The sequence below is a fragment of the Montipora foliosa genome, chromosome 9, assembly GCF_036669935.1.
Source record: "Montipora foliosa isolate CH-2021 chromosome 9, ASM3666993v2, whole genome shotgun sequence".
Taxonomy (NCBI): domain Eukaryota; kingdom Metazoa; phylum Cnidaria; class Anthozoa; order Scleractinia; family Acroporidae; genus Montipora; species Montipora foliosa.
In genome coordinates this window covers 5,382,781-5,399,625 of record NC_090877.1, presented here as the reverse complement: position 1 = coordinate 5,399,625, position 16,845 = coordinate 5,382,781, and the positions used below count along the sequence as shown (strand labels likewise).

General features: G+C 42.5%; 1 protein-coding gene across 1 annotated transcript in view; it reads right to left on the bottom strand.

Annotated features, from left to right (window-relative positions):
* LOC137969582 (actin-related protein 8-like) overlaps positions 1-16,839 on the bottom strand; it is a 23,808-nt gene extending 6,969 nt beyond the window's left edge. The window contains exons 1-8 of the mRNA XM_068815890.1: positions 16,690-16,839; positions 14,456-14,740; positions 13,145-13,252; positions 11,548-11,721; positions 9,806-9,916; positions 3,517-3,632; positions 2,938-2,998; positions 1,313-1,405 (exon numbers count right to left, since the gene is read on the bottom strand). Of these exons, the coding sequence (XP_068671991.1) occupies positions 1,313-1,405; positions 2,938-2,998; positions 3,517-3,632; positions 9,806-9,916; positions 11,548-11,721; positions 13,145-13,252; positions 14,456-14,740; positions 16,690-16,740 (999 nt within the window). The 5' untranslated portion in view covers positions 16,741-16,839. The remainder of the gene's footprint in view (positions 1-1,312; positions 1,406-2,937; positions 2,999-3,516; positions 3,633-9,805; positions 9,917-11,547; positions 11,722-13,144; positions 13,253-14,455; positions 14,741-16,689) is intronic.
* Positions 16,840-16,845: the final 6 nt, after the last annotated feature.

Sequence of the window (16,845 nt, the reverse complement as noted above, 5' to 3'; positions counted from 1 at the left end):
TCATTTAGTTAATCCATTGACTCCTAGGAGTGAGACTTAACAGATTTTACTCTGTGTTACCAGAAACCCATAAGGGTTGAAACGTGTAACGTGCGTTCATAGCTTCCGAATATTCAGTGCAAACTGATTGGTTGAATGTTTCAGTGCTAAGTACCATATTTGGAAACCCCTCGCTCTTGTTGTTCCAAATATGGTACTTAGCAAATTGAATATTCAGAAGCTTGTTTCCCAGCACACAAGGGGCCGTTACACGTTTCAACCCTTATGAGTTTCTGGTGTTACTCATCAATGGGAGGCATCGTGAGGACTGAATGAGTCAAGCACATCAATTTTGACTGTGTGCGTCTTTGCTTATTGGAAGGAATACTGTAGACTTGTGTGTAAGCCGCACCCCCAACTTTCAAGCATGATTTTGGAAAAAAGAAGAACTCCAAAAAAGCACTCTTGTAAAAAAAAGTTGGGCGTTTGTTCACAGATGTTAACAATTAACTTTCCAGCAACAGTAATAAGTTAATTAATCAACTCTATAAAATACCTTTTTAATCAATTTCCTATTCTCTGTGACTGACAACAGTTGTCTTCATTGCGAAAGCTCACAGTTGAAATGAAAACGATAGAACTTGCAAGAAAAAAGCGCAGGAGAACAATGCAAAACGTTGCTTGGTAAACACGCAGCCATTTAACGAGGAAAGTCTGGACATGGAAACGTTCCCGTCACTTTTGCATCAGCTGTGCGTGGATATCATGTTTATAGAGACATGCAGCCATTTGCCTCGCTAGTTCTCCCGCAGTGGAGAAATCAGTGTTGAGGTGATTGGTCGTAGGCGACATTGCCCGATAAATTTGTTGCAAAAGGTCTCTATTGTAAGCAGCTGTGCAGAGGAACAGAGATTCCATGTCACAAACAATTTAAGTGCAAATCAAACGCTTGAAAGAACTACCGGTACTGGCGAGCAAGATTTGGGTTTAGAACCTGAAGATGCAAACAAACGGCTCCTTTAGGAGCCACAACTTCTACCAAAATCAGTGATCAACAACAGGTTTCAATATGTTTAATTAATCTTTAGTTACTGAAAGTTTTCACTTCAATTTGTGACCCCTACAAGCCAGTTTACTCCCTCTGAAAGCAATGGTCTCGTGTATGAGCCGCACCTGCGATTTTTAGCCCAAAACTTAAGCAAAAAGGTGCAGTTTAATCTGAACTCTTTGTGAATGCAGTTTTGTTAAAGGGGACATACATAGTTTTTGAGTGGATGTAGAGATTGTTAAACACACTAAGTGCAACCTAAACACACTACAGCCACCAACATACCTCACTGAGATGACAAAATGTTTCTTTCAGTTCCTGCAGGAGCAGTACATCAAGTCTGTTGGCAGGGTCACATTCTTTGTAAGGGAAACTGACCTTTGTGAGAGAGAAATGAGCATTGGAACTTTGTATTAAAGTGAGAAAAATCATGAGCTTTGTGGAAGAGTCTCTATGCTAGCTTAGTACATTGAGTCTGTTGAAGTACATGCAAGATTGCCTCAGAAAGTTGTGGGTACAAAAGATTTCTCAACAGGTCAAAAGCAAGTGTGTTAGAAGCATGATATGCCAATAAAGTTATGGGTTTTTTAATTACAACTTAGCCCTTTGTCCTCCTTCAGGAGAGTGACACTTATAAACTTTTATAACATAGCCAGCAGAGTCACCCAATCTCAGCCACGCAATTTGCCTATGTCATTAGCATGCTCCATAATCTTATGGATGCACAGTGATGGCGTAAGCAATTTTTTTTTTTATGAGCTCCTGACCATCGCCAAGAATATTATTATTTATCCGAAAAAATGGAGAAAATGGTAAATTTTATAGACATACCAGAAGAAAAGGAAGAAGAGCTATTGAAGTTTTCTGTGGGATTGGAGTTTTTGGCCCCAGAAACCACCAAAAACAGTGTGAAAAGTTCTTGTTTAGTGAATTAGCAGAAAGAGAAATAAATGAAATTATTGAGGTCTGAAGGCATTCTGAAAAAATGAAGAGAACTGTAGACTGATCTGTGGGAACACTCAAAGGTAACTATTCTACTTCATTGTAAATCTAACACAAACAAAAATACGGGCTGTAAAATTCGGCAAAATTCTCAACTCTGCAACTGCAGTGAGTTCTCTCCAGAAGATTCTTACCTGGAAGTTTTAATCTTCCTGGCCCAGCCATAAATATTTAAGAAAACAACTTGTTGATTTCCTCAAGAACACAGAATACATGTATGTGCTGCAGCTTCATTGGATCCCTCTTCAACAATTGCACAGTTGAAATGTTTACATCAACATGAGTTCAAACTCGGCACACTCCAGTGATGGTCATTGACTTCACCAATTTGTTTATGAGATGCTTTAATTTAGCTCAATTGTCTGAAAATTATGGTAGCTAGAGTTGCACTTGGCTATCGCCTCATGCAACTCTTACGCTTCGTTCGTGTTTAGAAACCTCCTGTGTGCATCCATAACTCGATGAACGCACGATAACCATTGTTAATTGTCTAATGCCAGACAACTCTATTTGTTAATGGAGGACAGGTGAAGGGTAAATGGGTTTTATTAATAGCAGTTTCATTGGTTCAAAAAAAGACGCATGCAAAGTTTGAGGAAACGTTGCCATGTTCCAGTGCTTACGACGTTGGATTTGCAGGTAGTTAAAAATGTTCCTCTGACATTGGTTGGATTTGCCTCCAGGGGCCCTGAATCCAATTCATTTGTAATCTGTAGAATAGCCAGCAAACTGCTTCCAACAAGCTGGAGGTCTTTACCATGTGAAGTTTCATTTATTGGTAGTTATAACATTGGTCCCCCTGTGAACTACCTTGATATACTGTGGCTTAGAGTGCACATCCACTATACAGTCTGTAAATACAATTTGGTCCCATAACCTATCAGTCATGTTTTGCATATTAAGCTTACCCTTCTGAGCAGCCAGTAAAAAGCTCTTGTAATGTCTCGGCCTCCATACTGAAGCCACAATCTGATGTCACAAAAATCACAATAACTATTCTGAGAGTCTGTTGTCTTAATTTCAAAGATAAGCACAGCCCGAAACCCCTGGGCCAGGACAAGCCGTGGCTTAAACCTAGCTGCGGATGGAGCAAGCCGTGAACTTCGATTTTGTACCAGTGTAAGTTGTGGCTTATTTAATTTCCCTCGTATAAATGGCCCTAATCTCTCCATTCAGATGATAAGACTCAAAGTAAACTTGATACTTTGTCATTATAAACAATATTAACTTTTGAAGGTTTCATCACTAATTTTATGAAGATGACATAACTTAACTTGTCCATCAGAACTCAGTTCATGCAGTATAACAAGCACATGTATATGTTGGCAGAAGAATTAACAAAAATCGCTTTAAATGTTGTAATTTGCATTACCTGGTATAATTTTTCTTTGATAATGGAGTCATGACTACTCCGAAACATTGGATTTTATCTTTTTATCATTTGTTTTTACCGTTTTATGCTTTAAGAAATGTGTTTTAACACATACCTAGAACTAGGAATAACCAGGCCATCTTCAACACAGCATACACTGGTCTTCTCATCTCCTACATCAACCACACAAGCAGCACTTAAACCACACCCAAACACAGAGGAAACTGACTCCTGAAGATAAGAAGGAAAGACTCTGTTCTGAAATGAATTCTTACCATCTCCTGTAATAGCATTGCAAATGTCCCACCATTTTATTTACAGTCCTAAAGGCATGACAATTAACAACTGCACAATAATAACCATACTTATACTGTAGCATGTCAAGGCTACTGGTCATAGGTTGGCCTCAACTGATGTGTAACAAGAAGAAATCAAAGCTGTGAAATTTGACTCAATACAGGTAGTGGTAAAATAATAGCAATAATACTATTGACCATGTATATCCTCCTTGTTGTCTGAAGACTGAATTACAAGGGCATAGCTGAATGAAAAATCGAGCACAAAAGCATATACTCGTACAAGAAACCTTTGGCAACCAAAAATGATAATTAATGTCACTGTTCCTTGGTATCAGTATAATCAGTTTTTAAACGCATATTCCAATCTCGTACCTCGAGTCTTCATTCCTTACTGCGCATGCTGGCTTGATCGTTCCCGATCACTGGTCAAAGCGAACGAAGACGCTGGGTACAAGGGTGATGCATATTTAGCAAGGCGCAATAAAACAAGACAACAGACATTTTGGCATTTTTTGAGGGGAACACTACCTTGCAGCTGCTTAGCCTATGCAATTTCCAGATTGCGTGACATAGAACAACTTCACTTATCTCACCAGCACTACGAGCTGAGTGGTAAACAGTACGTGCCGAATTCGGACAAGAGTATTGGTTAGCAAGCAATGTACAAGTGGTACAAAGGCAAACAAGCCAACAAGCTTGGGGGAAGTCACTGCACAGACTTCACCACACCACGCAGGAGTGACCCAGTTTTAATGAAGGCAAAGCGATAATATCCAACCAATCTCCAAAGGGAGGGAGGGGAAAAAACTTTAACAAGTTGTAAACAGCTAATTGGTTTACTATAGACGACAAACTGCCAAGCAGACCTTGGACAGCTTTACAGCTAGACTCTGTCTATTAAAATAGCTAGTTGTATGGGTTCCAGTATGTAGCAGGTAGGCATTACGCGTGCTGTTTAGCAGTAATGAGGCCTTAAGAGATTATTGGCCAATACAGATGTACGTTATACAAGTAATCTGAGATCTAGGAACAAGGCCTTTACGTCCTCATATTATTTACAACAAGATCATTGATTTTATGACCTTGAACGACCAATTACAAAGAGCACGAAGAAAACGATCAAGACATGAATAGCCCTTTTAGTATGGTCACGTTCTATTAACCGTATATTTCTGATGGGGAAGTAAAGTCTCATTTATTAATCGTTCATGTACTATATGATCCTGGAGCATAGCACCACCCCCAGAAAGATGTAAGTATCTGGGAGTTGGTTTTGACAAGGGAGGAAAACCAGAGAACACAAAGAAAAACACTCAAGTCAGGTTGACATCAACTGGATTTCAGCCAACTTGTGATCACAGATGTGGGAGACAGGAATGATAACCACAACTTACACCAGCCTGAATTCGCATGGCATACAGCATAGGGCATTCCTGTCTAGATAGTAATCCCATCCAACGGTGCTTAATTTGAAATTTATGTTTGAGGTGCAGGTTATACGCGAAAGTGAGACAAGTGATCCTTAGTGGTGTAACAATTAATAAAATTCTCAATTAATCGCGATTATGACCGTTCGGTTCGATTCACGAATCTTTGATTCCGCGTTTCGATTTTCTTTCCCATTGTGCCCCCAGTGAGTTATCATACTGTGAAATCAGAATCTAGAACTCTTAGACATTTGCAATTCATGCAGTCCTTCGTACTCCATTTTCTGTTGCTTGGTAAAACTGTTGCCCTTTTACCATCCCTTGAGAATTTCCAAATAAGGCAAACCATGTGCAACACGCTCATTGTTACATTCTCAAACATGGCGATGAATGACCAAGCGATTGTGAATCCACCTGCATCTTTTATGTCCGCTGTGTGGAAATATTATGGTTTTCTGCCTAAAGACGGTACAACACACAAGTCTAAAACTATCTGCAAAATTGGGGCTGGACAATCTGCCAGCCAGCGACCTCGAGCCATGCTAATTTCGCATTTAAGTCTAAGCACCCATTTCAAATAGTGCTGATAAACAATTATTAAGTCTAAGCACCCATTTTAAAAGCGTTAGCTTTCAATAACTGTGTGACTTGCATGTTGACTCGCATGGCTCGCCATGTTGGCTCACCTGACTCGTAGCCATGGCTCGCATGACTCGCAGTCATGGCTCACATGACTCGCAGCCATGGCTCGTATGACTCACAGCCATGGCTCGCATGACTCACAGCCATGGCTCGCATGACTCACAGCCATAGCTCTCATGGCTCGTAGCCATGGCTCACATGACTTGTAGCCATGGCTCGCATGACTCGCAGCCATGGCTCGCATGACTCACAGTCATGGCTCTCATGGCTGGTAGCCATGGCTCTCATGACTCGTAGCCATGGCTCACATGACTCGTAGCCATGGCTCGCATGACTCGCAGCCATTGCTCACATGACTCGCAGCCATGGCTCACATGACTCGCAGCCATGGCTCGCATGACTAGCAGCCATGGCTCGCATGATTCACAGCCATGGCTCTCATGGCTCGTAGCCATGGCTCGCATGATTCACAGTCATGGCTCTCATGGCTCGTAGCCATGGCTCACATGACTCGTAGCCATGGCTCGCATGACTCGCAGCCATTGCTCACATGACTCGCAGCCATGGCTCGCATGACTAGCAGCCATGGCTCACATGATTCACAGCCATGGCTCTCATGGCTCGTAGCCATGGCTCACATGACTCGTAGCCATGGCTCGCATGACTCGCAGCCATTGCTCACATGACTCGCAGCCATGGCTCGCATGACTAGCAGCCATGGCTCGCATGATTCACAGCCATGGCTCTCATGGCTCGTAGCCATGGCTCACATGACTCGTAGCCATGGCTCGCATGACTCGCAGCCATTGCTCACATGACTCGTAGCCATGGCTCGCATGACTAGCAGCCATGGCTCGCATGATTCACAGCCATGGCTCTCATGGCTCGTAGCCATGGCTCACATGACTCGTAGCCATGGCTCGCATGACTCGCAGCCATTGCTCACATGACTCGCAGCCATGGCTCGCATGGCTCGCAGCCATGGCTCGCATGACTCACAGTCATGGCTCTCATGGCTCATAGCCATGGCTCGCATGACTTGTAGCCATTGCTCACATGATTCGCAGCCATGGCTCGTATGACTCACAGCCATGGCTCGCATGACTCACAGCCATGGCTCGCATGACTCACAGCCATGGCTCGCATGACTCGCAGCCATCGCTCACATGACTCGCAGCCATGGCTCGCATGACTCGCAGCCATGGCTCGCATGACTCACAGTCATGGCTCTCATGGCTCATAGCCACGGCTGACATGACTCGTAACCATGGCTCACATGACTCGCAGCCATGGCTCGCATGACTCGCAGCCATGGCTCGCATGACTCACAGCCATGGCTCGCATGACTCACAGCCATGGCTCGCATGACTCACAGCCATGGCTCGCATGACTCGCAGCCATCGCTCACATGACTCGCAGCCATGGCTCGCATGACTCGCAGCCATGGCTCGCATGACTCACAGTCATGGCTCTCATGGCTCGTAGCCACGGCTGACATGACTCGTAGCCATGGCTCACATGACTCGCAGTCATGGCTCACATGACTCGCAGCCATGGCTCGCATGACTCACAGTCATGGCTCGCATGACTCACAGTCATGGCTCTCATGGCTCGTAGCCATGGCTCGCATGACTCGCAGCCATCGCTCACATGACTCGCAGTCATGGCTCGCATGACTCGCAGCCATGGCTCGCATGACTCACAGTCATGGCTCTCATGGCTCGTAGCCACGGCTGACATGACTCGTAGCCATGGCTCACATGACTCGCAGCCATGGCTCGCATGACTCGCAGCCATGGCTCGCATGACTCACAGTCATGGCTCGCATGACTCACAGTCATGGCTCTCATGGCTCGTAGCCACGGCTGACATGACTCGCAGCCATTGCTCACATGACTCGCAGCCATGGCTCGCATGACTCACAGTCATGGCTCTCATGGCTCGAAGCCATGGCTCACATGACTCGCAGCCATGGCTCGCATGACTCGCAGCCATGGCTCGCATGACTCACAGTCATGGCTCGCATGACTCACAGTCATGGCTCTCATGGCTCGTAGCCACGGCTGACATGACTCGCAGCCATTGCTCACATGACTCACAGTCATGGCTCGCATGACTCACAGTCATGGCTCTCATGGCTCGAAGCCATGGCTCGCATGACTCGCAGCCATGGCTCGTATGACTCACAGCCATGGCTCGCATGACTCACAGCCATGGCTCGCATGACTCACAGCCATCGCTCACATGACTCGCAGCCATGGCTCGCATGACTCACAGTCATGGCTCTCATGGCTCGTAGCCACGGCTGACATGACTCGTAGCCATGGCTCACATGACTCGCAGCCATGGCTCGCATGACTCGCAGCCATGGCTCGCATGACTCACAGTCATGGCTCGCATGACTCACAGTCATGGCTCTCATGGCTCGTAGCCACGGCTGACATGACTCGCAGCCATTGCTCACATGACTCACAGTCATGGCTCGCATGACTCACAGTCATGGCTCTCATGGCTCGAAGCCATGGCTCGCATGACTCGCAGCCATGGCTCGTATGACTCACAGCCATGGCTCGCATGACTCACAGCCATGGCTCGCATGACTCACAGCCATCGCTCACATGACTCGCAGCCATGGCTCGCATGACTCACAGTCATGGCTCTCATGGCTCGTAGCCATGGCTCACATGACTCGCAGCCATGGCTCGTATGACTCACAGCCATGGCTCGCATGACTCACAGCCATGGCTCGCATGACTCACAGCCATGGCTCGCATGACTCGCAGCCATTGCTCACATGACTCGCAGCCATGCCTCGCATGACTCGCAGCCATGGCTCGCATGACTCACAGTCATGGCTCTCATGGCTCGTAGCCACGGCTGACATGACTCGTAGCCACGGCTGACATGACTCGCAGTCATGGCTCACATGACTCGCAGTCATGGCTCTCATGGCTCATAGCCATGGCTCGCATGACTCGCTGGCTCGCATATTGTCCTCACTCTGCAAAATTTGCTCAGGAACTTTCAAGTATTGTGCCGGTTGAACTTCAAGCATGAGTGCACACTTAAAACTTCAACACAGCATCGATGAAAAGTCAGAAGTGTTGGACTCAAAGACGGTAAACTTCACCAGGTGCGAAAAACACTACTGGAACAGGACAGTTAAAAATTCTGGATGTTATGAAGAACAAGTCACCGCGGTCAGGCAACAAGCAACAGCGATAACGAAATCTTTCAGAGTTTTCATTGCAAAGGACATGAGGCTCTAACCACTGCACCATCCCAGCACCCCTAGAGCACTGCACCAGCATCGCAGAGGTCATGGGTTGGAATCCTGTTGATGTCACCTGAATTATCTTACGCTAAATTCTCAGTCAAATCACTTTTTAGCTTAAGGACGGTGCCTACTAATTCAAACGTATTTTAGCCCCGGTTTATGATTATGCGGGAAATATAGCTCTTGACAAATGTCATTGAAATCCAAAAAGAAAATTGGGGGTAACCACGCATTTTTCCAGGATAATTCATGAATAATATTTGTAAAAAGCTTTAAAATATAACGCAATGTACGGCGTTCTTTTTCAAACTGAGGCTTAATTATCTCTCAAAAATGCATGGTTACCCCCAATTTTCTTTTTGGATACCAAGACTACTTACTAAGATCTACTTTATCCGGATAGTTTTAAACCGCACAAAAATATCCCTGTATTAGTGAGCTTCACCGATAGGAAACTCGAGTATCTCGAGATGCGCAGAAAGTATGCGCAATAACAATAGTAGGCACCGTCCTTAAGACATTTTTGCAACATTACTACTAAGTAGCTCGCTCAGCGTAATGTTCACTTCAAAGTTAACCTCTGTACTCCATGTTACATATTCTGCAACTATATCAAACAGACCTGATCAAAATTAAGCAGGGAAATTCAAAATATTCATGTTCAGATCTTGTCTTTCTCCAAATATCCCATTCAAATGTAATGCTGACATTGATCACCATGGATGTTGGTAGCATTAAAATTCACCTGTATTTTCTAACCTGGTGAATGATGACAGAAGAAAATCCCAGTTTGTAAAGCAAGATGTTCATCATCTCTTTGATGTGATTCTTTTCAAAAGAATCAGGAACCACAAGAACAGCTCTATAATACTGTGAAAAATAAAATCAAAATGAAAACCACAAACTTAACACAGCAAACCATCCTCGCTGGCAACATAGACACTACCTCCCTTCGCAGAATTAAAATATGGGTGGCAAAATTTAGCCTAGGCAGGAGGTCCCAAGACAGTAAGGAAGGTGAAGCGAACGTTGCCTAAGGGGAGGAGGGAGTGAAAAATGTCTGCTACTTGAGGCCGAGCACGTAACTTGGCAAAAGGGACAAAAAAATCTTAAATAAGCAAAAAAAAACCTGGGCTGATGATCTATTCCCAAGAGCACTAAAGTCAAGTAGAAAATTCCACACAGCTGATTTTGTGAAAATTTTGGCAGTGAGAATAGCAAGATTATTACACTACATGAGAACAAAGTTTGTGTAATCCTCTCATTATCCAGATAAATGTTAATATTTCCATTATCTGCACCTTTCTGTCCCAAATTCTTTATGAAAACTGATCAGAAACTTAAACAAAGGGACAAGTTTGAGCTTGCTGCACTATTATTATTATTATTATTTGGTTATGACCATAAACACCGGCAGATAAGCTGTGCACAATTTCGTCCAAAATTGGGGGTGTGGCTTATCTACAAGAAAATCTCACAAGAAATCTGTAAATTTCCATAATCACCCCCAATCCCAGAAATAAAGTCTTTTCTTGACTAAAAATCGTCAGATACTGCATAAGATAACTGCCCAAGTGCCTGGTTACTAAGCAAAGAACTTGCTCATAACGAACTGTCAACATCACGGATTTGAAAGCTTTCACACTGAAAAATAATGGGGGTAAAAATCACCAGAAAAAGCAGTCTTGTTTTCAAACAAGTTCATTTATGTCAGAAATAAAATTAATTAGATGTACGCCCAATTTTTGAAATCCAAAATGAGGTGTCCCTTTAAGTCTACGTATTTGCTACCCGTTTCCATCAATAAGGCAAGGGTAAAGGTTGGCATTATTTTTAGGTTACTGTTCGGGTAAATGCAGCTGCTTCTTCTAACTTGCAGAGCAGCATTTGGTGGACACTCTGTGATATTAATTTATTGTGTTACAGGTTGTATACCGAGACACGGGTGATGTTGACTTTGGGGAAAAGGGGACACTTTGTGCTACTTATTGGAATTCACTGTCATGCATCTAATTACATGTACATATCTGAACAAGTTGTCATGTTCTTTATATAGAATGTGGAAGACTAAAATGTGTATTTGAGTCTTACTTATAGAGTGCAAATAAACTGAATGGTCGGTCCAAAATGACACAGACTTTAATTTAAGCTAACATTCACAGAATGAAGTACATGTACAGGTACAAATTTTCATCAGAATGTTCCTTTCTTTAAATCTTTAGCTTTTAAACTCAGGATGCTGCTTATCAACCGGTGTTTAGGGTACTATCATGTTTGGTAATGGAAAATTTCCACCTGACTTCACACTACAAATGGAATGTGTACATTGTACATTGTATGTAAATGAACTCAGGTCTTTCACTTTTCATTCCCCCAATTCTTCAACAAAGCCTGCAACTTCCTCTTCTTACCAATCAAGTCCAAACAATAAAAAACTCACAATTTCTTTAAAAGGTGATCTTGAACTATCTAAACATTAATCTGCCACAATTTACACCAACCCCAAGGTCTCGAAGTGGAATAGTGAGGTGCGTTTGAATAGCATAAGCCCATAGAGTCTCCAGATCAGCACAGACAGCCGTAAGTGAACCACCTGGACCACTGTGCAGATTCAAACGTCCTGCTTTCATTGGCCAGTGAAGTGTGTATGAATCATCTGGATGAATATACAGAGCCTTAAAAAAACAGTGACAACTTTTAAAATTTTTAAAAGACTCTTGTTCATCTATTCCCTAAAAAGAGCAAGTCACAGCCAATAACAATAACAAACGTCTGTATGAATAAAATCAAAGTAAATTTTACAATCTCAGCTGATAGCTTGCATATGGGTCGGCTTTTTACAATATTATTGCTGTCAGGGAGTTGAACAGGGAACATTCAAACAAGGACCATTAGGTTTCAAGTCCATACGCTGACCACTTGTCGTAGCTGCCTATTTCACACATCCTGGGCCTCACTGCAGCCATCAGTAAAAGGTTATTTGAAACATATAGAATAATAATAAATTTATAAACATTAATGGAAAAGGCTGTTTTTATACCAGAGACACACAATCTGGCCAGATGAGTTATGAAGTCTGACTCTCATGTTATCAGTGTCTAGTATAAAGATGGGATGAACTATACATTATACACTATAAGAAGCAATATTATTTGTCTGAGATGAACTTGGGCAAATAGTTTTTCTGCATCTGTTAAATTCGTCAAGTATAAAGATGGGCACAGGACACATAATGGGTGATGGACCAACTATCCAGTTCAGTGCATGTTCGAAGACATGTTAAAGTGGAAAGTTCGTCGAGACACATTATGCGTCTTGTGTCCATCTTTACATCAGACAAACTAAACAACAAAAGACCCAGAAAAAAAAGTTTGCCTAGGTAAGTTCATCTGAGAAAAGTTATACATCTCGAGAAAAAACGAAATTAACTATTGGAGGGTACTAAGTTAAACGTGAAGAGCTAGCTTTCTACCCATTAACCATGTGAGCATTAGCCCTACTAATGGGATTGGGCCCTCACAAGGACAGAGAAAAAGTCTGACCAGGGTGGGAAGTGAACCCAGGACCTTCGGGATAGATCACCCCTGCTCTACCGACTGAGCTACAAGGTCAGACAGGAGCAGGTTGTGGGAATTTAAGATGTCAATTTCACAGCAATGGATATGTACAAGTACAAGGAAGGGTTACGTTTTTTGCAAATGTTGGCCGTGTAGCACTTAATACTTCAACAGAATTAAGCATTGGAGGGTAACGCGAAGCACTAGTTTTCTACCCATATAAACTATGTGGGCGTTAGCCCTACAAATGGAATTGGGCCCACATAAGGACAGAGAAAAACTCTGACAAGGGTGGGAATTGAGCCCACGACCTTCGGGTTAGATCATGAACCACTGCTCTACCACCTGAGCTACAAGGAGAAATGGCTGATAATACACGTATGTAGAAAATAACATTTACAATAGATAGAAATAAGAAAGAAAAAAATAGCAAAGACAAGTGAAAATGTGGCCTGAAACACGAAACAACAAGACTGCTAGGACTAAGGAAAGATGAACAGCTTACTAAAAATGCCCTCATCTACAATGCTGCTAAACTTACAGGTTCTCCAACAATAATGGGAGGTTCTGTGCTTGTGTCAGTCCACTTAATGGAAGACTCCTCATCAACATGCTGTTCAGCTTCTACTTTAGCATTGAAAGCTGACACCTGCAAAGTCAAACAGTACAATGATCAAACACCATGTGCCCTTGAGAGTCTAAAGAAGATAATTAACATCCAGTTCTTATGTGGATTAGTTACTGGAAAGGTTTGACAGCTACAAATTATCTGACTTCAAAGCCCAGACTTACAGTGTACTTGGGTAGCATGCATCTATTCCTTTACAGTGCGACAGGCCTAATACCATGGCCACCCAACAAACTTTCACATTTGACAATTACGTGTAAGTACGTCAACTCAAACAACCCATTCAATGGTGTCCAACTACAACTGTGCGAACTTTGCAAGGAGGGATGACTGTCCATCAAATTCACTCACCCTGATTGGCGTATAAGTTTTATTAAACTTTGTTAGGTGGCAACGGCAAGGCGCGTCGCACTGTAACTACTACTATTGTCAAACAGACTATGATATAGTCTGTTTGGTGTACCAGCTTTAGAACTGAAGAAACTATGCAATCCGGAATAGCATTTATCAGAATGAGTGTGAACAAACCAGACTTAATCAGGAAGGCTTGAAGAGTTGTACTAAACCAGAAACAATACATGCATTTGCTCTGAGAACTCTACTGAATAGTCCAACATCAACTTCCTACAAAGAACTAAGTACTGAAGATTGCGAACTAAAAGAACATGGAACATTGACACATCGAACAAGCCCTCATTCTGGTCTACAACAGTATTCATGACGAAGCACGGAATCATAAAAATATTATTCAGAAAATGTTCATCCTGCAAAGCAGTGAATAGTATTCGCAACCATTTTGAGCTGCTCCTCCCAAGACCAAATACATCCTATATGCTTCAAGTCCTGCACTTTTCGAGTGGCCAAACATTGGAACAATCTGCCCAACAACATAAGAACATCAGAGTCTGAATATAAATGTTTTCAGGAGAAAATTGAAATGGACGTCACTATCATCCTCACTTGAATGCAACTATATTCTGTGAAAAGCAATCAATTTACAGCGTTATGTTTCCATATTTTTCTTTTTCTTCTTTTTCAACTTCAACACTACATGCATGTTTCTTTGTTTTCTTTATTACACCTCAGTTTACATTTAAAGTCTCTGCTCATATGCGATAACTTATATGAATAAATAAAGTAACTTACTTATACTTAAAACAACAGCATTGTCATACCAAATAAAACCAAATAAAATTATTTTACTTCATTGATCATGAAAATGACCTGTGAAACTGTGGCTTGCTGTTTCTTTGATCCAGATGATGCTTTTCTTGACCAAATTGCTTGCTCAATTACACTGAGTGCAAGCTCTCTCTGTGTCTCACTGTCTGGACAATCTATACCATCTCTGACAAGTAGGCTTTGATCTGGAAGCTCCACAGGGCATTCCGGAGGTTTCCTCCATGCAATGACGTGTGGAATGCTCTGCGGTAGGTGGTCAGTGGCACGGCCAAGCCACAGGGAGGTTGAACCAGGATGAAGAATCACAACAGTAGATGCCTGTAGGGGCTGATCATAGTTTTTAAAATAACATTCAAATGAAAATAAATATATTTTTCAACTAAAATAAAATTTAGTAATCAGTAAAAATAAGGATAGTAAGGTAATAAGGATAAATTTGACTTGATGTGCAAACGTTGTCGATTAATAACCATAAATGTAGATTCTGAATGATTTAAGTCGAAAATATGATATCTGGAACCGAGTCCTTGATCGATCCAACCAAACTTCTTTACATTTGTGATACCTTTGATTTGTCAAGGGTATCCGACAGCCTGATCTTCGCAAGAATTCATATCTGGAACCGAGCCCTTGTTCCAACCAAACTTCTTTATATTTGTGATTGCTTTGATTTGTCAAGGGTATCTGACAGCCCGATCTTTGAAAGAATTCATATCTGGAAGCGAGCCCTTGTTCCAACCAAACTTCTTTACATTTGTGATAGCATTGATTTGTCAAGAGTATCCGACAGCCTGATCCGAGTAACCTACAATCCTGGTCAAAACTGTTGGGACAATTTGCGCTTTTCCCCCTCCCCCCATTACAATGTTGATTTTTCACGGTCTCCAAACTCAAGATCCGTTCATCAATCGCTGGTATGTTTCAACATTGTCTGGGGGGAAGGGCGGCACAAAAAAGGCAGCGAAAGAAGAGCACACATTGCTCATGTAACGATGGAAGCATGTACATTTACAGTAAATTCTCTACTTTTCGCCCAAAATTTGACAAGTGTCCCAAAGTGTTTTGACCCAGATTGTAGCCTCTTCCTTCCCTCTCAATGTTGGTGTGAAAGATTTGGTGACTGAACTGCGATAAACACCATTGAGAGAGGCAGGGAATGCACGAGGAGGGAACAAAAGATGTTGACAAGTGTCCCAACTATTAAAGTCTGACACTGTCTTGGAGAAGGAATGTAAAGAATTTGAGTAGGTGTTAACAGATTATGACATAGAACTGTGCTGGGGTCACAAGTAACGCAGTTAATATATAGGGCACTTTGTGACTTCCTAAGTTTGGGGATGTTCTATTTAATATAATTAAGGGGAGGAATTAAGCAGTGTTTATTTTGGAATGTCATTTTCTTTTTTTTTTCATATAATTTTATATAAAGAAACCCTTAATGTTAGCAATATCCAGTTCGCAACAATGTATTCAGCGCAAGCCTTAAAATTTTGCGTAAGCTAGAGAAACAGGTCACTGAGCAACAAATTACCAGAGAATCATATCCTGCGTTCAAGACCCGAGTTATTAACACCTTTTATTCCGTACCAATCAAGACTGTTAGTAAGCTCATATCATCCATACCTAAGCGTATTTTACCACTAATTGCTGTAAAGGGGGGCGGGGGTTGACAGCAAAGGGCTGTCACGCGGGAGGTCGTGAGTTCAACTCCAGCCGGACCAACACTTAGGGTCTTTAAATAACTGAGGAGAAAGTGCTGCCTTTGTAATTACATCTGCAAATGGTTAGACTCTCTAGTCTTCTCGGATAAGGACGATAAGCCGGAGGTCCTATCTCACAACCCTTGTTCATTAACTCTGTGGGACGTTAAAGATCCCACACACTATTCGAAAAGAGTAGGGGACAGTGTTCCCGGTGTTGTGGTCTGACCTTTGTATTACAGAGGGCCATGTGTTAGAAAATTCTTTACTGGGTTAATCATGTATTACCCTCTCAAAATAAAGAACATTGGGACACTTCTGCCTCTTCCTTCCCTCTCAATGTTGGTGTGAAAGATTTGGCGACTGTACTGCAATAAACAACATTGAGAGAGGCAGAGAACGCACAAGGAGGGAACAGAAGATGTTGACATGAAGTGTCCCAACTATTTATGTCTGAGACTGTAGCTATATATAAAGAAGTTTGGGTTGGAACCAAGGACTCAGTTCTGGATATGAGTTTTTTTCGACTTAAATTACTCAAAAAGTATGCTTATTACTGAAATACAGTATTCTAACCTCTACTGATTCGGTTGGAACTGGGCGTTCAGCTTTCACTCCACGAGGCATAATTATTATCTGTCTATCGTCTATCAGGTGGGAACCATACCACCATTTTGATGTACGGAGCCCGCGTAACTCAACTCTGTAGCAACGAGATCATGCGCATCAATA